General features: G+C 41.0%; 1 protein-coding gene across 3 annotated transcripts in view; it reads left to right on the top strand.

Annotated features, from left to right (window-relative positions):
• Positions 1 to 11,507: 11,507 nt before the first annotated feature.
• EFCAB14 (EF-hand calcium binding domain 14) overlaps positions 11,508 to 22,309 on the top strand; it is a 35,396-nt gene continuing 24,594 nt past the window's right edge. For 2 of the 3 annotated variants that reach the window (XM_032877691.1, XM_032877688.1), the window contains exons 1-3: positions 11,508 to 12,653; positions 14,195 to 14,343; positions 19,674 to 19,819. In XM_032877691.1, the coding sequence (XP_032733582.1) occupies positions 12,472 to 12,653; positions 14,195 to 14,343; positions 19,674 to 19,819 (477 nt within the window). In that variant the 5' untranslated portion in view covers positions 11,508 to 12,471. The remainder of the gene's footprint in view (positions 12,654 to 14,194; positions 14,344 to 19,673; positions 19,820 to 22,309) is intronic. The other variant, XM_032877689.1, reaches the window with a different exon arrangement.

Here is a 22,309-nt window from a genome sequence, read left to right as displayed (position 1 = left end):
GACAGAGAGTGAGTGAGAAGAGGGGCAGAGGGAGAAGGAGAGAGAAAATCTCAAGCAGGCTCCACGCCCCACGCGGGGCTCGATCTCACAACCCTGAGATCATGACCTGAACCAAAATCAAGAATCAGAAACTTAACTGATTGAGCCACCCAGACGCTCTACCCCCTGCCCCGCAAGTATTTTTAAATGTTCATGTATCTTCCTTCCCCCCAACTTTAACCATAGCAAACCACCAAGAAATATGATGATGGCAGAGAGGCTGCTTATAGCAGATGGAACCAGCACTTTCTATTAAGTAAATGAAGATGTATTACCCACTGAGTCATCATCAAAATCAAATTTTAATAATCTGTAATAAATTACTTAATAATTAACAATGACCTTAATGGAACAGCTGACATTTATTGAGACATTTATTGACACTTACTAGGGGACAGCTAGGTATGATCAGGGCCAGGTTCATAGACCTGTGAGCAGTGCAGGTACACAGAGCCCTCCACTCAGAAAGGCGCTCCATAACTGGGGTTTAAAGCCCTCTGGTCACCATCTTGAAATTCTTAACAATTTCATCTTTGAACTTGGGTTTTGTAAATGAAGTCCAAAGGAAATAATGAAGCATGCACTGGGGACTTGGAAATGCAGCTACACAGAGTTCTGCCTCCCATTGTCGCCGCCCCTCCCCAAAACACCCTCCCCAGAAAGGGTTCTTGGCTGCCTGTTCCCTGGCCTCTGGCCCAGGTAGGGGCTTGGATGCAAGCATAAGGAAAATTGGGTTGAGGATGACTGCCAAAGTCATGATGCAGGACCCTATGCCCCCTGTGAGTATCATGCTCAAAGGAATATAATATTAAATAGTGAATAATAAACAGGTTGAGTGAGAAATCATGGAAGAAAGGGAAAAAACTCCTTTTCTTGCTTTTTGAAGAAAGAGCCCTGCATTTTCATTTGCACTGGGCCCAATATATTAAGTAGCTGGTCCTCGTTATTATTACTGTCACCATTTCACAAAAGTGGAGGCTCAGAGAGGCTCAGTAATTTCCCTGAGATCACGCAGCCACCAAGTGACAAAGTTCAAGCATGGACTTAGATCCCAGGGGAGAGGATTCTGAGACCTTAAAGAGCCACAACACAAGAAAGGTCTCAAGATTTGGCTTTGCCACTTACACAAGTTGGGATTTTGAACACAGGAATATCATCTTTGCCCACGTTCCCTGAACTGCTAAGAGGATTTAGTAGGCATCACCCATCCCCCATCACTTCACAGCCTAGCAAGCACTTCCATACAGCTCCCTTCCCTAAAAAGCACTGAACAGAAAGCAGGAAAAGGAATATTCTCATTCTCTTTTTACAGACAGGAAAGTTGAAGCCCCAGAGCTGCAGAATGCCTTAGCCAAGTTCACGCTGCATTTCAGCTTTCAGGTCTTGGAAGGGTAACAGGGCTCCACAGACATGTAAACATCCCTAAGTGAAAAGATGGATCACAACACTGGGGAGTCCTGGTGTGGGAGCCCACCATGGGCTTCTCAGTGCAGAAACCCTTGCTCTGAGAAGATTGGCTTCATCTCTGGCTTTGAGAATCCCAGGTATGAGGGAGGAGGCCAGAGAGAAGACACCAGGCCTGCAAATTTCAAAGGTTCTTATAATCCTTTGGGTTGTTTATCCAACACTGGAGGACTGTTATCCACAGATCAACAAACAGGCAGACAGAGGGACCAAATAACAGATGGAGCAGAAGCATCCCCTTAAGCTCTCACCTCTACTCCTCAAGCCTCCCCACCCATGACTAGCCCACTGGCCAGTCCGGGGGAGGGCCCCATCTGCAGAGAGGTCTGTGTCTGACTGACCAGAAGTCATTGCAGATAGGTCATGCATCCTTGGCCTTGCCTCACTCCCCTGGGTTCCTCAGCCCCTGATTCCCTAGATGAGGTTGTGACATCTATGAGGCTGGAGGGCCATGGGAAGGGCTGTTCTGGGCTATCCTGGGCTAGCCACCTCTCTTGCATGGGGTTTCGCCTGCCCCCAGAATGAGTTTGTGAAGTGGTCCTTGAGGTCAGGACCCTTCCTGCCCACCCACAGACCTTCTAGGATGCACTAGAATGGAGTGTCCAATAAAATGTTCTGTAGTGATGGAAAAGTTCTGTGCTGCCTGAGAGCCGCCGGCCACATATGTCCACGGGGCACAACAGCAGTGAGACTAAGGAACTAATTAAAACTTCTTATTTAATTTTAATTAAGTTAAGTATCAGTTTAAATTGCCATGTGTGGTTTGTGGCTACCATATTGGGCATCTCATTTCTACAAACAAAAGGAGACAACAAAAAACAGAATAACTACACCATAATTGGAGCTCCCAAAGCACTTTCACAAGCATCTTCTCATTGTCTGTCCTGTGAAGCAGATGTTAATCCCATTTTGCAGAGGAGAAAACTAAAAGCCAGAGAATGTAAATAGCTTTCATGCTCACAGAGCTAGTACAAGAAGCATGATTTCATCCCACATCTCTTGATTCCAAATCTCTGCCGGTACCTCTACTTAATGCTGTCCACTTATGTACGCATTGCATATTTATTGGGATACCCAGACGAAGATAGATTTTATTGTGTGGGTATAAAATGTGGATATAAAAATTATTTCAATTAATGTAGGTATAAAAATTACTTCAACTGACTTTGAAGCACTTTGCTTTTTTTTTTTTTTTAAGATTTTATTTATTTGACAGAGAGAGACACAGCAAGAGAGGGAACATAAGCAGGGGAGTGGGAGAGGGAGAAGCAGGCTTCCCGAGGAGCAGGAAGACTGGTGAGGGGCTTAATCCCAGGACCCCGGGATCATGACCTGAGCCGAAGGCAGACGCTTAATACTGAACCACCCAGGTGCCCCATTTTGCTTTATTTTTTTAAAAGATTTTTATTTACTTATTTGAGAGAGAGTGTGTGTACTAGTTTTGGGGGGAGGGGCAGAGGGAGAGCAGGAAGCAGGCTCCCCACTGAGCAGGGAGCCCAACGAGGGACTCGATCTCAGGACCCTAACATCCCGACCTGAACCAAACTCAGACAGACACTTAACCTACTGAGCCACCCCATCACCCCGGCATTTTGCTTTAAATCACCTACATTTGATAGCGCTCAGATTTATACTTCAGGCCCCAGCCTCCACCCAGAACTCCAAATGGACACAGGCATATCCCATTTTATTGTACTTCATATAATTGCATTTCACAGGTAGTGCATTTTTTACAAACTGGGGTTTTGTGGTAACCCCAAGTTAAGCAAGTCTACCAGCGCCATTTTCCCAACAACATGTGTTCTCTTTGTGTCTCTCCATCACATTTTGGTAAGTCTCACAGTATTTCAAACTTTGTCATTATTATATTTGTTATGGTGATCATGATCAGTGATCGCAAACACTGAAAGCTCAGATGATGGTTAACATTTTTTTAGCAATAAAGTATTTTTATTTAAAGTATGTAGACTGTTTTTTAGACACGCTATTGCACACTTAGGAGATGACAGTATAGTGTCAACAAAACTTTTATATGCACTGGGAAACCAAAAAATTCATTTGAGTCACTTTATTAGAAATTCGCTTTATTGTGGCGGTAGGGAACCGAGCCCACAATATCTCCAAGGTATGCCTGTATACCACAGCTCATTTGAATGTTGAATTGGCTCTCAAGTTAACCCCAAACTGCCCTTCACCATCTCAGTAAACGGCAATTTCCTTCTTCCATTTGTTCCATGCTAAGCCTCTGGAGTCATCTAGTATTCCTTTCTTTTTCATACCTTTTATGTACTCGCTCAGCAAATATTGTTAGTTCTGTCTTCAAAAAGCCAGAGTGCTCTTTTTCAAAATCTAAGCCAGAGCATGACTCCTCTTAGTTTTTGAAATCAAAAACAACTAGAGACTAGCCTTGAAAATTCCCTGAACAGACAAAATCAGTTTAATCATACAAACAAAGTTTCATTTAGCTTTAAGTTAGCGAGGTTAACTTGACCTGAACTATTTCTTGCTCGTGCGTCTGGAAATCATAAGCGAAACTAAAACTAAAAGCCAATTCCCTATCACTTAGGAAACTCTAATATTATAACCAGTCACATTGAAGAACAAACAATCACTGCTTTCTTACTATATAAGCTGCCTTATGATCACATAACCCTGAGCCTCATTCCAGGTTTTGGTCTGAGTGCTCCCAGTTTGCAAACTGTCTGCTTGGTGTGTGCACCAGACATTTTTACTAATTACTGCTTCAGTGATCCATTGGTTTTACTTCTGTTATTCCTGAACTTCTGACATTTCAGGTCATCTGAAGTGGGTCCCAAAGAAGACCTCAAACACTTTCAAAGCTGGTGAAACAACAGGTGTTGGTACCCACAGAGCCCCCTGAGCTCAGTGCTTTCTCACCCACCCTGGAGCTTGTGGAGGAGTCTGTCTTGGATCCAAGCCCCACTGTTTGTGTTTTGGGCTCTCCAACTTTATTGTACATGCTGGCATTTTGTTGAAGCTTCTAGGTAAGTGACCCTATTGTGTTCAAAAGTTGGAGGGGGCGGAATACATGATTCCTTGTGTTTTGGAAGAACTGTTGGAAAAAATGGAGCCTTGGAGTTAGGATGTCTTAGAGAATCTAAAGCAAAGACGATTTCCACTTGATCTATGGACCATGATCTTGTGCCGTTTCAAAAAAAAATGGGCGAGGGGCGCCTGGGTGGCTCAGTGGGTTAAGCCGCTGCCTTCGGCTCAGGTCATGATCTCAGGGTCCTGGGATCGAGTCCCACATTGGGCTCTCTGCTCAGCAGGGAGCCTGCTTCTCTCTCTCTCTCTCTGCCTGCCTCTCTGTCTACTTGTGATCTCTCTCTGTCAAATAAATAAATAAAATCTTTTTTTTTTTTTAAATGGGCGAACTTTTGGAATTGTTGTGAAAACTTTCACTTAGGTAAGTCCACCTTTCGGGGGTACCCTTAAAAGAGATGATTCCAAACCTCTCAGTGACAGTAAGATGCATTCTTTAATTGATAATGTAGAAGCTTCTAAAAGGCAAAGACTCCAAAAACAGCTCTTAAAGGATTCTTAGAGTATGCAAATAAAAAATCTTAAGTAAAAATTCTTTGGTCATCTGAGCAGATAGCCTTAATTTGGTCTGTCCGCCAGAAACACAGTTTGGATCCAACTGTTCTTTTGAGTTTTGTACCTGAAACATGGCTAAACTATTTAAAACAAAAGTGTTAAGGTCTCTGTTTGTGTTGGTCATCTGTGTATTCATGTATGTCCACATATGTATGTGATATTAATTTGTATTAACTTGTAAAATTTATTTTGTGAAAAAAATTTGTATTGCACAAAATACATTTGTATTATACATAATAAATTTTGTAAAAAAAATTTTGTATTAATCTGTAAAAATTAATTTGTAGAGAGATCTGTTTAATTGGCTTAAAGAAGATTAAGCATTTAGGGGTGCCTGTGTGGTTCAGTCAGTTAAGCGTCTGACCTTCAGCTCTGGTCATGATCCTAGGGTCCAGGGATTAAGCCCAGCATTGGGCTCTCTGCTCCTCAGGGAGCCTGCTTCTTCCTTTCCCTCAGCAGGGAGTCTGGTTCTCCCTCTCCCTCTGTAGCTCCCCCTGCTTGTGCTCTTTTGCTCTGTCTCTCTCTCTCTCTCTGTCAAGTAAATAAATAAAACCTTTAAAAAAATAAAATAAAATAAAAGACTGAAGGACACATACAGAGCAAGATTTTTTAAAAAGAAAACTAAGCATTTAGACAAATCAAATATGCTCTCAGAAATACAGAAACAAATCCAAATGTTTTTCAAGTTCATGTGATTTGAGATAATCTTTGATAAATAAAAGCTAGTTTAAATTTGTTGATTTAATAAAAGCAGGCCTGTCCTCAAATTTGTCAACAAGAAAAATAACAGGATGATCAGTTGTTTAATGTCTAATCCAAGCATAATTGTTAAAAGCAAGTAATTCAACTAAATATAACTAAAAGGTTATACAAAATTAGCTAAATAATGGATATTCAATTGAATATATAAATCATCTCCAAATAAACATTAAATGCTAAACATAAGTTTATCTACTTCTGACTTTTTAATTTTTCACAGAGAGGCAAAAGGTATTTATTAACCATGTTTTGTGCCACATTTAAAAATTTATCATGAGGAAAAATATACTTCTAGAAATTTATGAAATGTGCTTATAAATTCGCTAGTCCAACAATGATTGACTTTTTAGTTTTCACTAGGAATTAAGGATTCTAAGAGTTAAGAATTTTAACTAATATATGTAATGAAAACTGCTAGAAATATTAAGGGTTAAAAAAACACAACTGGCTATGGAAAGCAGGTAAGGAAAGTAGAAGGTGTTTTTGGGTAGGGGAAGGAAAGAAGAACATGGGGAGTTTTTTGGTTTGGATTTTGGTTGTTCTCTTAAGAGAAAAAAAAAAGTAATTTTGTCCTAAAGTAAAACCATTATCCCTGATTAAGAAAGGAAAAAGTAAGACAAAACCTAAATGGATACAGAAAGTTGTATAAGGTTTTGGAAAAGCAATCTTGAGAATTTCAGTCAAGCTGATTAAGATTGAAATGGATTTATGTTCCCCAAAAAGGAGAGGTTTAATATCAAAAGTCAACTAATACAAAATTAGAATTTAGTTTTCTCTCTGTTTAAAGGACAAAGTTTTTGGGATGCCTGTGTGGCTCAGCCAGTTAAGCATCTGTCTTTGGTTTGGGTCATGAGTCTAAGGTCCTGGGATCAAGATCCATGTCAGGCTCCCTGCTAAGCAGAGAGCCTCCTTCTCTCTCTCCCTCTGACTGCTGTTCTACTTGTGCTCTTTCTCTAGCTTTGTTATATAAATAAATAAAATCTTTTTTAAAATAAAATAAATAAAAAGGACAAAGTTTTCTTAAATTATTAATCTGTTCTTAATAAAAAATTATTAACAAAGGTTTTTCTTTACCTTTAATGTAATCTGCCTAGAAAAGATTCTGTGCTTTGTCTTTATCAACTCTTTGATTATTAAAAAATAAAAAACAAAAAACCCAAGTCTTCTTTATTAAAAGAGCTAAGGTTTTTATTTATTTTTTTTTACAACTGTGTAACTTTCTGTATTTGCTTTTTTAATCTTTTAATTGTCACTTTGGTTTAATAGATAACTAAGTATTGTCTCACAGAGATCTATGATTGTATTTTATCAAATGCTTTAAGTCTTTTGACATTTTTAACAAACTTCCCCAAATGAAATTCTTAAAAAGGTAAAAAGAGAAAGGCTAATTTATTTAGGGTCATTTCAGGTGTTAAATTACGTGGGAAGCATTGTCAAATAAGTAATGTTAAACTTTCTTTAGCTTCTACTTATATATGTTAACACAAGTATTCCAGAGATGGTATGAAATCTAGAGTGTTCTGGTATAATGTTATCAGTCATGATTTTAAAATGTATGTCACAAAAATAAACAAATTTAGTTGTCAATAACATCACTCTCTTTGTATGTGTATGTGAACTCTCACCAGATCTTCTAAGGTCTTTTTTCACTTACAGATGGCTACTACTTTACTCCGATGATTTTGCAAAAGTATTCCTGCAAAAATGCTTGATCTTCAAAGAGATTTATGGAAAAGACCCTGACAAGTATTCTAAAATTCAGGTTTCTGACATCTTTAAGATCATAACACAACGTAAGTTAAGAATTTCTAAAGCTCCACTGGAAAACTGGTTGGTTCATAAAGAACCAATCTGCCAACTCAAGATGAAGCAAAATAAAGATTATTTACACAATACTGAATGAACTGATGAGATGATTATAATTTTTATGATATCATTTAAAACAGTGCTAGTTCTATAGTGTTTTATTTTCTAGATTAAAGGACCCCCTTTTCTCCTTCTTTTAATGCTATCACTTACAGCAATTTGGTAAAATGTCTTTGTGACAAAGGTTAAAACATTTTTCTTCCTACCTGATCCCTCCAGGATTCAGAAACTCTTATTAGATATTCTTATTTTTTTGAAAAATATATATTTGCATAAGTTCAATAAGATTCTATCCTCCTTGTAACAGGACACAACTGGACACTTCCTTGACTTGGCTTCCTAGCTTCCAGAGGCTTTAGAAAGTCCACTCTGATAGTCCTTGTGACAATTTCTAGCAAAGCAGATTTATTTATTTTATCTTTTTTAAAGATTTTATTTATTTGTTTAACAGAAAGAGGGGGGAAACAAGCAGGGGGAAGGGGAGAGGGAGAAGCAGGCTTCCCACTGAGCAGGGAGCCCTAAGAGGGGCTAGATCCCAGGACCCTGGGATCATGACCTGAGCCAGGGGAAGCCGCTTAATGACTGGGCCACCTAGGCACCCCTAGCAAAACAGATTTAAAAGAGCCATATGGTCAATCACTATTCTTGTTGAACTTGTTTTGTTTTGTTTTTTAAGATGTTATTTATTTATCTGAGAGAGAAAGAGAACAGGAGCTGAGGGGAGGGGCAGAAGGAGAGGGAGAGGAAGAAGCAAACTCGCCACTGAGCAGGGAGGTTGGATGCAGGGCTACATCAGTGGACCCTGAGCTGAAGGCAGACGCATAAGTTTGATTATGCGTCTAGATCCTGAAGTCTTCCGTTTTCCTTCAATATTTGACCAGAACTCTCCAAACTAACATTTTCAATTTTCTCCTACTCTTTTTGACTCTTTTTGAATCACTATGAAACAAATGCTGTTATTTTCCCAAAGCCATGCCAACTAAAGCAGGACGACTTGATATAAACTTCAGACAGATCACCGCAACAGCTCATGAGTGGACAGACTTTGTGCCTGCTTCTGTGTAGCCACTCAGAAAAATCGCAGAGACATTCATACTGCAAACCACAAAAATCTGTCTGATCGCCATGCTTGCCCTCATTCCACCTGAAGATGTTCCAAACCTGACATCTAGAAATTTTCTCAACTGGCTGCTCTCCAAACTCAGAAACAGTACTTATAATTTGCTTGAGCTATTAACCTTTGTTTTCCTTTTGTTTCCATAGAAATATCTCTCATTAAATTACTCACCTGCAACATCACCTTCTGAAATACAACATCCTCAAGTTCAACTTCCTAACTTATCATGAGGGTATGTGTTTACTAATATGTCGTATTGTGCCTATGTAAATAAATAACTCAGAAAAAATCGAAACCCAATTACACATTATTCAAAAAAAGGTAGATTGGCTTAAGTAAAACATGGATCAGATTATAACCCATTTGAGTTATTTAGTTGGTTAAATCTTCGGTCCTGGGAATCTCTGCTCTGGGAAATTTCTCAGTCCTTGGTTATTGTTTTCCTTACAGTCATCATATTAAACTCCCTAGTGTGTTGTAAACTCTAGAGGGTTTTAAATGCCTGTCAGCAGCCACGCATATGCCAAATGGTAACCATCAGGATCAGACAAATGGATGAAACCATCAATAAGCACATAAATGATGAAGATGGGAACTACATGGCCCTCTAGCCTGATGACTCAACTAGAGGAAACACAGAATGTGTGATTCTTCAGCCTGACTATATCAGAGGTGGTAATTGAGAATAATGCTATACTGGTTGGTCATACTCTCAGGGTGCAGAGACAATGACCAAGGGAGGCAGATTATTCAAATAAAAAAAACAAATGGAGACCAGCCTTGAAAATTCCCTGGGCAGACAAAACCAGCCTAATCATGCAAACAAAGCTTCATTTAGCCTTAAATTAGCAAGGCTAACTTGATCTGGGTTATTTCTTGCTTGTGCCTCTGAAAACCATAAGCAAAACTAAAACTGTTTCCCAAGGTTGGTAGAGGTAACCACTGGCCGATTCCCTATCACTTAATATTTATGGGGCACCTGGGTGGCTCAGTGGTTTAAGCCTCTGCCTTCAGCTCAGGTCATGATCTCAGGGTCGTGGGATCGAGCCCCGCATCGGGCTCTTTGCTCAGCAGGGAGCCTGCTTCCCTTCCTCTCTCTCTGGCTGCCTCTCTGCCTACCTGTGATCTCTGCCTGTCAAATAAATAAAATAAAATGTCTTTAAAAAAAAGAAAATTCTAATATTTATAATTAACCACTGTGAAGAATAAACAGCCACTATTTTATCACTATATAAGCTTCTCTGTAATGATACACTCTTGAGCCTAATTCTAAGTTTTGGTTTGAGTGCTTCTAGTTTGCAAACTGGCTTTTTAGTGTGTGCACAGTACACTTTTACTAATTACTGCTTCTATGATCCATTGGTTTTACTTCTGTTATTTCTGAAATTTTGACATAGCTTTAAGCACCAATGGTTTCCCAAAGTCTTGGCCTACGATCTATGGTCCATAAAGTCCTACAAGATCTGGCCCTTGATGCTTTTCTCATTTCCTACATCTCTCCTCTTTGTTCTTCGGGTCCGGCCACACCAGATCTTCCAGGTCCCTTCTTCCTCGAGGCCATCGCAAAACTGCCTCCCTCCTTTCCTCCTGGTATCTGACCAAATGTCGCCTTATCATGAGCCACTCCCTATCCCCTTATCATATTTCAATTTTCCTCATAATATTCATCACCTCCTGACATTTAATGAATTTGCCTATTATTGCTCTCCTCCCACTAAAGTATAAGCTGCAGAAATGGGGTTGACAGATAAAATATGGGACACCCAGTTAAATTTGAATTTTAGTTTTAAAAAAGAATTAGCTTTTGGGGTGCCTGGGTGGCTCAGTCGTTAAGCATCTGCCTTCAGCTCAGGTCATGATCCCAGGGTCCTGGGATGGAGCCCCGCATCAGGCTCCCTGCTCCTTGCAGGAAGCCTGCTTCTCCCTCCCCCAATCCCCCTGCTTGTGTTCCCCCCTCTCACTGTCTCTGTCAAATAAATAAAAATCTTTTAGAAAATTTAAAAAAATGAAAAAAGAATTAACTTTTCATTATGAAGATGTCCCAGATGTTGCATAGAATATACTTACACTTTGAAAAAAAAATTCGTTCTTGATCTGAAATTCAAGTTTTCCTGGTGTCCTGTGTATGTGTGTGTTTTTAAACCTGGCAATCCTACACAGGAAGGCATGTGGTTATTTAGTTCATTGCTGTGTCCCCAGTGCCAGAGCTGCCCCTGACAAGTAGTAAGCTCTCAATAAATATTTATGGAATGAATGTGTTCAACTGGGTCATTAATCTGTAACACGCCTAAATTTTTCACAAACAGCAAGTGAGTCAGAAGGGCGGAGCCTCTGGACTGTGTCAGCCCAGATCACAACTAGGGGTCTGGCGGCTTCTGAACTTTCCAAGCAGGTCAAGCAGCTGAGTGTTTTGCCAGGAGCAGGTATTGCTGCTCCTGGTAAAAGATTCCAGCCCCGGGACAGGTCAGCGGCAAGGCCCAGGCAGCCTTCCTGGGGGCGGGGCCTCCTCAACCGGTAGGCGGGACCCAGCCCTCGCCGGAGCCACGGCCCCTTTAACGCCCCGCCTCCCACCAACTCTTGCGCCCCCTGGTGTGACGTCACCGGCGGAGGGCCAATGGAAGCGCGGCTTACTGGCAGGCGGTGTCGGCGGCTGCTGCCAAAGGGGAAGTGAGCTAGGGCTGGAGCGATGGCCCGGGTTTGGAGCCTGCGGCCGCCGCCGCCACCACCACCACCAGCAAGTTGGGAGCAGCTGCGGCTGCAGCCGGAGTGGGGGCCGGAGTCGCGGCTGGAGTGGAGGCGGCGCGTGTGAGTTGCCCAGAGTCGCCAGAACACCTCAAACTCGGCGGGAGCGCTTCAGGTGGGCTGAGCCGCTGTCGCCCCTCCGCACCGCACTACCCTCCCGGCCCAGTCAGTAGGGCTGGGGTCTCCCAGGTGCGGGACTGGCCGTTGGCAAGCTGAGCCCTCGGAGCCGTGTTCTAGGCCTTCTTCAGTCTCGGGCCCCTTCAAACTCAAGGCGGAGGCCGGAGAACGGTGATCACCCCAAGACCGGGTCCTTTTCTTTGGCGCCCAAGCTGTGTCGGGTTGTAGGGGCTTCGAGCCCTCTTCTGCTGCCACCTCTCCAGCTAGGGAGCGACTAGCGCGTTCTCACTGTTCAGCTCTGCACCTCCCCTTCTTCTCCCATCAAGAACAAGTTTCTTTTCGCTCTCTGCTGGAAGTCCTGCCCCAGAAGGCCAAAACACCCATCTGCGTGTCCTTCCCCAGCTCCCAGAACACACTTAGAAATATAACCTACCTATTCGGAGATAAAGATTGCTTCCCTTGCCACCCACTTATCTGAGACTCCATGCCCAGAGCCTTACCCATTTTTATCACCAGCTCCTTGGCCATCTCTATGTGACCTCCCCCACCCATCTGAGTATCACTTTCCTCTGGACTCCAGGCTCTAGCCCCCCCGGATCTGGTCAGTCCCACCCCTGGGTGGGAGTGACCCAGGGCTCTAGCCCAGATTCCCCACCCTGGAAGGCAGCTCCAAGGCAGCGAGAGAATTGGGCGTCGGGTACGACCCTGGCAGCTCAGGAGTGGGTGCACCACTCACCCCACACAAAAAGATGAAGAAGCGCAAAGAGCTCAATGCATTGATTGGCTTGGCTGGGGACAGTCGGAGAAAGAAGCCCAAGAAAGGCTCAGGCCACCGCCTCCTTCGCACTGAGCCTCCTGACTCAGACTCTGAATCCAGCTCCGAAGAGGAAGAGGAATTCGGCGTAGTTGGAAATCGCTCTCGCTTTGTCAAGTGAGTGATGCAGTGGGGAGGGGTGGGTGGGGAAAAGGCATTACCTTATACTACCAGTGGGGAAAATTGAAAGGAAGAAGGGTGTTCTTAGAAAAGAAGAAGGGTGTAGACCTTGGGCGGCAAAGAGGAAGATGTTAAGGTGATGAGCTCAGGTTCTGAATGAAGGATAAGTTAGATCTGTTTTTAAGTGTATGAAGAACTCTGAATCCAGGGTAGCAATATTGACTTGGGGAATGTGCCAAGAGCCCAAAGAGCAAGCTGGGAGTGGCAGTAAAGCCAAGAATAGGTACCCGGGAGCAAAGAAGCTTTGGGAACTAGAACTTTTTAAAACGTGTAGTAGAGACAGGAACTTTAAGACTTCAGATTATTCTTTGCACTCTTGATGAGTCCAGATCTTGAAAGTGAGGTGAAATGGTGAGGAACTTACAAAGTATGAGCCTCGAGAATATGTGGAGAGTAGGAAACAAAAAGAAGAGGCAACTTCCTCCCAAACCACTTTTAGATGGTGCAGCCCCCTAGGCAAATCCAGTAGTGAGCTTTGAGGACATTAAGAATTGGGTCCCAGGGTGGGAAAAGGCTGAAGGGAACCTTGAAGGTGTCCTTGGACCCTCTCAGGGAGCACACTGAAAGGAAAGAACATTAGTCTGAGGATGAGGAAGCAAGGGCTAGACAGAAGGTTGGGGCGCTGAAAGAGATTAAATCCTTTGAGTTTTTTTGTTTAGAATGTCTTTGTCCTTTTATTTTGTTAAAGGAAGATTTTGGTTTCTAATGAGCTTTGTCAGATTAAGTAGTTAAGGGCGATCGTAGATTTGGGATATGAAGGTCTGATGAAATGGAACATTTCCACTGGAAGAGTTGCCTTGTTCAGTTTGTTTACTCTTTACTGTTTACTGCCCTGTTGAGTTTGAGTGCTGTTTGAAGTTTGGTGTGAAATCTAACACCTTTCCATGTTTCCTGCCTTCTAGGCCAATAAGCTAGAGTATACCAGGTATCCACTTAAACCTGCAGTGCCGATTTCTTTCATGCACTTGCAGTAAAACTTGCTCAAAAGTTTATGAAGTTTCAGTAATTTGAAACAGGCTCCCCTGGAGAGGATACATGTTAGAAATCAAGAAATAGAAAAAAAAAAAAAAAAAGAAAGAAAGAAAGAAATCAAGAAATAGGTAAATTACGGTGCTGTGATTTATTGCAGAGACGCTCTGATCTTGACTCTTCCCTAACCTGAACTTGTTGGGAAAGTGACACTTCCCTAACCTGAACTTCGTCCTGAACTTGGGGGAAATCCGTGATGACGGTTGTGGGCTGCAGTGCCCACAGGATCTCTTTCTGTGTCGTGTGAAGTTTGAAACCTTTATATCCAAAAGATGAACTCTTCATAGGTCATCTTATTTAGTAACTTTCAACCTGCTGTTCAGATTTAAGAATGTGGTACCGTGTGTTCTCTGGTAAATAGCCATATGGTGAAACATGTATGCTATTTCTAATACAGCTATACTCATAATCACTCTTGTACTCCTGGTTGAATTTGTTCTTATGATCAGGGGAGACTATTTACGATGCTGCAAGATCTGTTATCCCCTCTGTGCTTTTGTCATCCTTGCCGCCTGTGTTGTGGCCTGCGTTGGCTTGGTGTGGATGCAAGTTGCCCTGAAGGAGGATCTGGATGCCCTCAAGGAAAAATTTAGAACAAGTAAGTGGTTGCCTTTTTCAGAATTTTATCTTACTTCCAGGTTAACACAAAGTGAACCATGCAGAATTAAGAGTTTTGCCCATGCTGATGAAACAATTATATATTCCTTCCAGCCTTCTTATACTCTTTCTTAGCTATCAGCTTGAATGTGGGAACAGTTGTTTGTTTGCTTCTTTTTAAACCCACAAACAAAAATGGTGCTTATGCACCATCAGTGCAGATAGCATCTGAAATACTGGCATTGCAGTCAACACCTAAAGTGCAGAAAGGAAGTGCTAAGGTCCAGGAATCTAGAACCTTGGTCAACCTCCACCTGTTGCCACTTTACACTTCCCCAAGTATACTTCCTCAGGTATGAAGTGGCAATACCAACATCAGGCTATTTCCTTCCTCCTCGTAGGGCCATGTGGGAGTATTTGTCAGACAATTTCCTTCTCAAGAAAAACTGTATGGAATGGACAATAATAATAGCTAGCATTTATGGAGCGTTTAATGTGTACCAAATCACAAATAAATATTTTTCTCATGAGTTTTAAAGCTTAAGAGACTTTATGTTGTAGAGTTTCATATATTCTAAATTAGAAAGTTGTATTTTGCTGCATCTAAGGTACTTTATCCGAAAGGTGTGTTTGCATAGTAGCTTCAACCACATTTGACCTATCTTCCTTTAGCAACACAGATCTTTGGTTCGAGGTTTCAGGGTTTTAGCTTTTCTAAGCTAAAGAACCAGTTTCAAGTTAATCACAGATGCCTTAAGGTTAGCAGCATTAGCACATGGGGAAACTGACCACTAGGCTTTCTCAATGCCATAGCAAAATCTGGCCCCAGAACTGGAATCAGAGTTGTGTCCTCATTTCCCATCTTAAGTCTTAGGAGATCACAACTTCCAGGCTGTCCTTCACCCCAGCTTCGCCTTGCTGCCTGCAGTTAGTCAAGTTCCGAACCTGACCTAGGGGCAGCTCACCTTTAGTTACTGTGTTAATGATGTTCTTACTGATGTTGCTTGAAAAAAATGTTGAAATACTAATTTTGGTTTTCTTCTGATTCAAGAAAAGGAATTGGGTAAACCACAGTTCTCTGCCAGAATCATCTTGACCTATATATTTAATCAACTGGTGGAATCAGAGTACAGTATAAGAAAGAATGAGATTTTGTATTCTAGTTAATTTCCTTCTTTAATGATTGTCCATACCAGAATTGCAAAAATTTTTTAAAGCCGGTGTTTTCTTTGTAAGTGGTAATGGTAACTTGGAAGTGAGGTTCTCAGAAAGAGTGTTTAACTATGAATAATCGCTGAAGACCCCTATCTGTGCCCTCATCTCTCTGTAATTAATTGGGCCTACTAGGCTTGTACTAGAGCTTGTTTTGATCACATATAGCAATCATTTTTTTTATACATTTCAAAACATTGCTCACTTCTACCCCCAGGGACTCCTTTCCCTGACTGCTCTATGGCTGTGTTTACAGGACGCCCATGTAACTTATACCTTAGCTGAGCTTTTCAGGGAATTTCTTTTTTTAGAAATGTATATTTAAAGTGCACACAGGTCATAGACCTGGCAGTCAGTCCTAACAAATATTTGTCAATCATTTGCTAATACCAATCCCTGGAAACACTATATTCAGGAGATGCCAGGACATGTACTCTGAACTGTGAGACCTGCATTCTACCACTGAGCAACAGTCCCCTGGGACCCTGACTACATTTGTTAGCCAGCTGAATGAAGCAGATTTGGAATTGTCAGTCCAGCTGCTTTGTTGTCTTTCATTTGCTGCAGTAGAAGTGCCAGCCTTGTAATTTCTGGGGGTGGAGCCTGGGGCATAGTCAATCCATTGGCTGAACAATTGTGGACCACTTGCCCAAGAGTTTTTTGTGAAAACCATCATCTTGAGTAAATGAGGTCAGTCTGGTTAAGCTTAAATAGTCTTTCTTTGAATTATATTTCTACTTTAGATATATTTCAGTAAGTTTATTTTTATTTCTTGTTTTTCAAGAGGACAGTGGAAGTCACAGATTCAAAGAAGACCACATACTGGTCTGGCTTTCATACCTTTTTGAGAAATTCAGAGCCCTTGTTCTTTATTTCAATAAATTTTCAAAGACATTTGTCAGGAAGGGAGGCAGGATTGCTGAAATGTCTGAAATAGAAAGCAAAGCAGATAGAGTTGGTATTTTTCCTTATGGTCAAGGAGCAACTTGATCCTTAAGCTGAAGGTACTCATTGGTCTTGAAACTTAGTTCTTTCCAGAACCAAGTACTTCAGAAAACCTCCACAATTATTCTAAGGGAGATTCTGTTCTCAACCATCTCTCCCTGTCACTCAACAATGGAACGCTAGAGTGGAGGGAAAGAATTCAGAAGAGAAGGAAAGAATAAATCAGTCCATTTCCTTTTCGATTACACGGCCAGGGTAGCAGTTTGGTCATTTAGTACAGAACTTAAAAATGGTCTTGTAGTAAGGAGGGCATTAGGGTGTAAGTGTCTGACAACTGGAGTACACTAGAGAGAGTGCTGGTCCTAAGAGCAGAAGGTTTGACTGTCGAATCCTGGGTTGCTCATTACTAGCTATAAAGTATGGATAAGTCCCTTATTCTTTCTGAGCCTACATTTTCCCATCCATAAAACCCAAAGACATATTTATGCCACCAAAACACTTTGGGCATCTCTCTGTCATACCATCCATCCCACTGTGTAGTTACTCTGTAACGACTCCTTGCCTCACTCCCATCCCCCAGACTGAGAGCTTCGGGGTCTAGTGCTAGTGCACTAGCACTAGTGCTGAGTGCAGGGCTGGGCACATGATAGGGACTCAGTAACAAGTTGAATGATTACATAAAAGTTTATTGCAAACTGAAGGCGTTTAAGTATAAAATACTGCTGTTAGCATTATATGTCTTCTGACTAAAGAGTGTGTGCAGAAATCTCTATTTCCTGATCTTCGAGATCAGGAAAAGAGGTGATAAGTTCTTTTGAGTATTAATGTACTGGATTTTAAATGAGTTGCTTTCCAAGTTGAAAGAACATAAATTATAATCATAAGTTGTTTGTTACACTTCCTCCCATTTAGGTAGCCAAAGTGCCTTGACTTGGCTACTGTCTCCTTAAAAGCCCCAAGTCATATAATGAAAATGACCCTCTCTTGGCTCATAGAATTCTAAGTTATCCAGAGAGTTTTCAGGGCTTGTCAGCTTCATATGTTTGTTAGTTAATAACTGTAACCCAGGTTATTTATGTTTTGTCTTATTTCCTCTAACACTTCCACATTCTACTTCTACTTCTACTCCCACCCTCACCCCGGCTCTTGGGACATTTGACCCCCCGAGAACGGCAGACATGAATGGTTTTACTTGTGGCAGACAAAGTTTTGCTTTACAACCTCACTGAAAATGTAGAAGTAAATCATTGAAATGCTGTATTAATTTGGACTAACAGAATGTTCTCACTCTGTAAGATGCATGTACTCCTGCAAACTGATGTAAATCAAATGTTACAGTAAAAGCACTGAGGGAAATCTTTTACTTATACAGAAATCCTTTCATGCATGTTTTTGAAAACTAAAAATATCTAATTTTCTTTTTTAATAATTCTGAATTTGGAGAGAGTGGGCTTGTTTCTGGCAGGGATACCTCCACCACCCCGCCCCCGATTTTTGTGGGGATTTTTTGTTGTTGAGTTTGATTGAATTTTCTTTGTTTAACTTAATAGGACAACACTAACTCCATTTCATACCCTACAATCATTTCCCTGGACAAGCACTAGAGTGCTTCTGTGTACCTGGCACTGTGCTGGGCCCTGGAAATACATCACAAATAAGTCCTGGTCCCTGTCCTTTAGCAACTCTCTGTCTCTCTTAGTCTGGTAAAGGAGACACGCAAGTAAATAGTTATAGCACAGTGTGTTAAGTGCTTGATAGAGTTTGCAGTGGTGAAGTGGTGGTGGGCGTCCAAGATGGGAGCCCAGCTATTTGTGGTGAATCTTAAAAGGAAATAAATAGGCTAAGGTAACAGAAATGGAGAAGGGAGAAGCCAAGGGCATCTAGGAAGAAAGAATAGTGTGTACAGAGTCACTGAGACTTAAAGAGGTCGGTATGTCTGGAAAATCCACTTTACCAGAAAATAGATTGAAGAGGAAGGTAAAGTGATGCAAAAAGTGGTTGGGAGGTAAGCAAAGGCCAGATTTATGCAGTTAGTGATGCTTAACGAGTGCCTAAAATGTGCCAGTTGTATTCCAAATGCTGACCCTACAGAGAGGAACCAAAAAAAAAAAAAAAAAATCATGGCACTTAAATTTTAGTAAATTGTTTTATATCTTTCCTGTATGCCAGGGTTTTTTGGTTTTAAAGAAAGTATGTAACAACTAATCAGGCAATCTGTGGCTTTAAAAAAAGTGATGTGGGTTTTATTTTGGAGGATCAGCCATGATCAGTATTTTATTTTTCATGAAAAGGAAAAATATCTTTAAAAACAGAAGAGAAAGCACTCTTTCAGGCTTCTGCCTTTAGGCTGGCAAATCTCTAAACCAGTCAGGAGATACTTTTTCCCAAAGGAAAAGCCAAATATCACCCTACACTTCACCTAACATGTTCGTTTATCTTCTGTTTCACTTTGGGCTTTTGGGTTGATTTAAGATTTAAGAAAACACTATTTGCTGTTTATGAAAAAATTTAAAATCATAATCCTCATAACAGCACTTGAAAGGTGGTTAAGAACCCATCTTGCATTTGACCAGTTTGAGAGAGAAAAAAAAAAGTTAGATTTAAGCATTTAGGGATATAATTTTTGACACCACCTTAAGAATTAATGGAGTGAGGTTTATAAATCTCCACTCGACTAATCACAGAGCTCCTTAATTGCTCTGGTTAATACTTAGTATTAATTTATGACCTGTTGTATGCCTGCTCAGCCCTGTTTAGTACTTCACAACCATTCTTTCACTTAATTCTAAAAATCCTATAAAGTATATTTTATCTCTGTATTACAGATGAGGAAACTGAGCTCAAAGAATTTGAGTAATTTACTCAGGATCACAGTAAGTTACAGAGTCCAGCTGTTTCTGCTGATACTTTGTTATCACTTTTAGCCATCTGACTTTTAATTAAAAGTTGTACTCCAGTAGTGAAGTAGCCCAGTTAAAGTGGTGCTTTCATATTAAAAATATACATTTACATAAATTTTAAAAAACAGTGTAGCTGGTAGATAGGAATTCAGTCGTCCTACCAGGATTGACTTCTATTAATCTGTCTTCCTCCCTACTGTAAGATCATCTTTTCATCTTGGAGTCAAGAGAGTACTCTGTGGTTATTTATTATTATTCGTATTTTTGCTTTTAGTGGAATCTAATCAGAAAAGCTCATTCCAAGAAATTCCCAAACTTAATGAAGAACTACTCAGCGAACAAAAGCAACTTGAGAAGATTGAATCTGGGGAGCTGGGCTTGAACAAAGTCTGGATAAACATCACAGAAATGAATAAGCAGGTAGCAAATGTGTGATTTTATTTCTGTGTAAGCTGTGAATGTTTAGTTTTGTTTAGTATGAATTTGTAGATATAGAGCAGCACTCACTTCTGATTGTTTTACTTTTTGAGATGACATTTTACATACTGTGATCCCAGCACATTAAGGTTAGGTAAAATGGATAATAGTAATGCATTACCAAATATATAAAATGTTAACCCTTTCTGCAAAGGAATGGTTTTATCAAGTAGAGTAGTTTGGAGGGAGTTGGAAATTCTTGAGTCAGTTTTTCCTAAGGAGCAGTGTAGGTATCAAATAGAATGTCATTCTGACCTCAAAGAAAAATGGGTAGTCTGTTTGTATTAGGTAATAAGAGCTCACTTGGTTTAATAGAGTTCACAAACTCACAGATGCAGCTTGGGTGTAGTGGTGTACACTGTAGTAAAACAAGCCTATAAACCATCTGCAGCTAATGATAGTTATTCTAGACTCACACAGGAGGAGGTAGCAGAGTTGGTTAAATACCTTGGCCAGGCAAGGAAGCCTAGAGCAAAAACATTTTCAGTCCCTAAGTTGACCAGATCTCAGTAGGCATTGATTCCAAAAGAGGGATTCTGACAGAGGGAAGGGGCTAATGCAGAGGATATTAATTGAGCATCTCCTGTGTATCAGGTGCTAGAGTTGTCGCTAGATCCTGTAGCCGCCGTTCTCAGTTTTTGCAGTTTAGTTAGAAAAGATGTACACTGGCAAGAAGAATCAAGCACCAGAGGAATGGTACACCTGTGGAGTGCTTAGAAACAGATGCACTGCGGGGCTCAGTCGGTTAAGTGTCTGCCTTCGGCTCAGGTTGTGAGCCCAGGGTCCTGGGACTGAGCCCCACTAAGGCACTGGGCTCCCTGCTCAGCGGGGGGCTTACTTCTCCCTCTCTTCCTGCAGTTGGTTCCTGCTTGTGCTCTCTCACTGTCTCTCTCTGGCAAATCAATCAGTCAGTCTTTAAAAAAATAAATAAATATACCATCTTCGTTGGGGCTAAGCAGATACTCTGTTCTTCAGAAGGGAGTCCTAAAGTTCAGAACCAGCCACTGGCAGAGAGCGCCGTGCTGGAATTAAGCGCTTACAGACATTTCCAAAGCTACAGCCAGCTCTCAGCAGCAGGGGGTAGTGTGGCAGGTCAGCACTTAAGGCCAGGGGTCAGTGGCCTGTAGCAGTGGCTTTCAGAATTCTCCTGGAACTCACAAGAAGAAATGTTTTCTGTCATTACCCAATAAACACATACCTACATACATATATGTGTAACTAAAATAAAAGTTTCTGAAAACGATAACTTACCCTTAGTATGCCTTGCGATATTTTATTTCCTATTCAGTTCTGTTTCACTTTTTTAAATTACTGGTGAAATAACTGATGGGTTGTAGCACCCACTATTTGCTTGTTATCATTTATCTTTGGATTCTCAGTAATTAGGGAGAAGCCAATATTCACTCCCTTTTGTAAAAAGAATAGGATAAATTGTGGCCTTGCTTTTATTGACAGAGCAAATTAGCAGTTTGGTCAGAGATGATATCAAGTGAAAACAGACCACAGTGAAGCACTGAGAAATAGTTCATTAGCATCTCTCACTGGGCCAAACCGTGGATTCCATTGAGAGAATCCATCACGGAGATCACTCTTCTGAGGCAGGGATGAAATCTTTCAAGATGAAAAGTCTATGTCAACTCTTTCTCATCTCATTCACGTAAATCAGCATTGTGGAAAGAATCGAAAGGGGAAATTGGTACTCGGTGTGAAAGGACATACAGTTTATCAAACCTTTGCTACATATTTTGGCTTTGTTTTTCCTCCATATTTTGGCTTTGAATTCTCTTTAACCAGGGATCTAGCAACAAAAGAATCATTTTGTTCTTGGATTGGCTCTTAGTTTTAATGCAATAAGTACCTGGGAAGGCAGGTATGCAGGAAAAGTTTACTCCAGTCCCAGTGCTTCATATATAAAACAGGGAGAGACTGAACTGAAACCCTTTCCATTTTAGTCTCCTAGACCTTCAGAGCTGAGGGTGGTGACTGCTGAGACCACCCAGAGCTGGCATGGGCGCAGGAGGCTGGTGGTAGTGCAGTGAGCTTCATGTTGGTCCAAGGGGAGCTCTTCGCTCTCTGAGTGATTTTCTGAAATTACTGTTACACATTATCTGATGGTCTGTTCAAGTAAAAGGCATTCGTCCTAAATCAGAATAGATATAAAAATAAAATCCGTATTTAATTTCTATGTTTCTGTGTCTAAGGGTAACTGTCAGTTAAGGTGCTTTTATTGGCAAATTATTTTTTAAAAAGCAATTCAAAGTGGCTTAATAAGAAAATGGAGTACATCAGTTAATAAGAACTGTCCTTAGCCCAGTGTGAGCTGAAGTTAATGCTAACTGGAAAAAAAAAAAAAAAAAAAAGCCTTAGTTTGAAATAAGTTAAAATCAAATTTTATATTAAAAACTTTTAAACTAGTAGTTAAAAATCTTGCTT

This window comes from Lontra canadensis, unplaced genomic scaffold (genome assembly GCF_010015895.1).
Source record: "Lontra canadensis isolate GAN:19392208 unplaced genomic scaffold, GSC_riverotter_1.0 scaffold60, whole genome shotgun sequence".
Classification (NCBI taxonomy): domain Eukaryota; kingdom Metazoa; phylum Chordata; class Mammalia; order Carnivora; family Mustelidae; genus Lontra; species Lontra canadensis.
The sequence above is the reverse complement of the archived record's forward strand: the minus strand, read 5'-3'. Positions and strand labels throughout refer to the sequence as shown.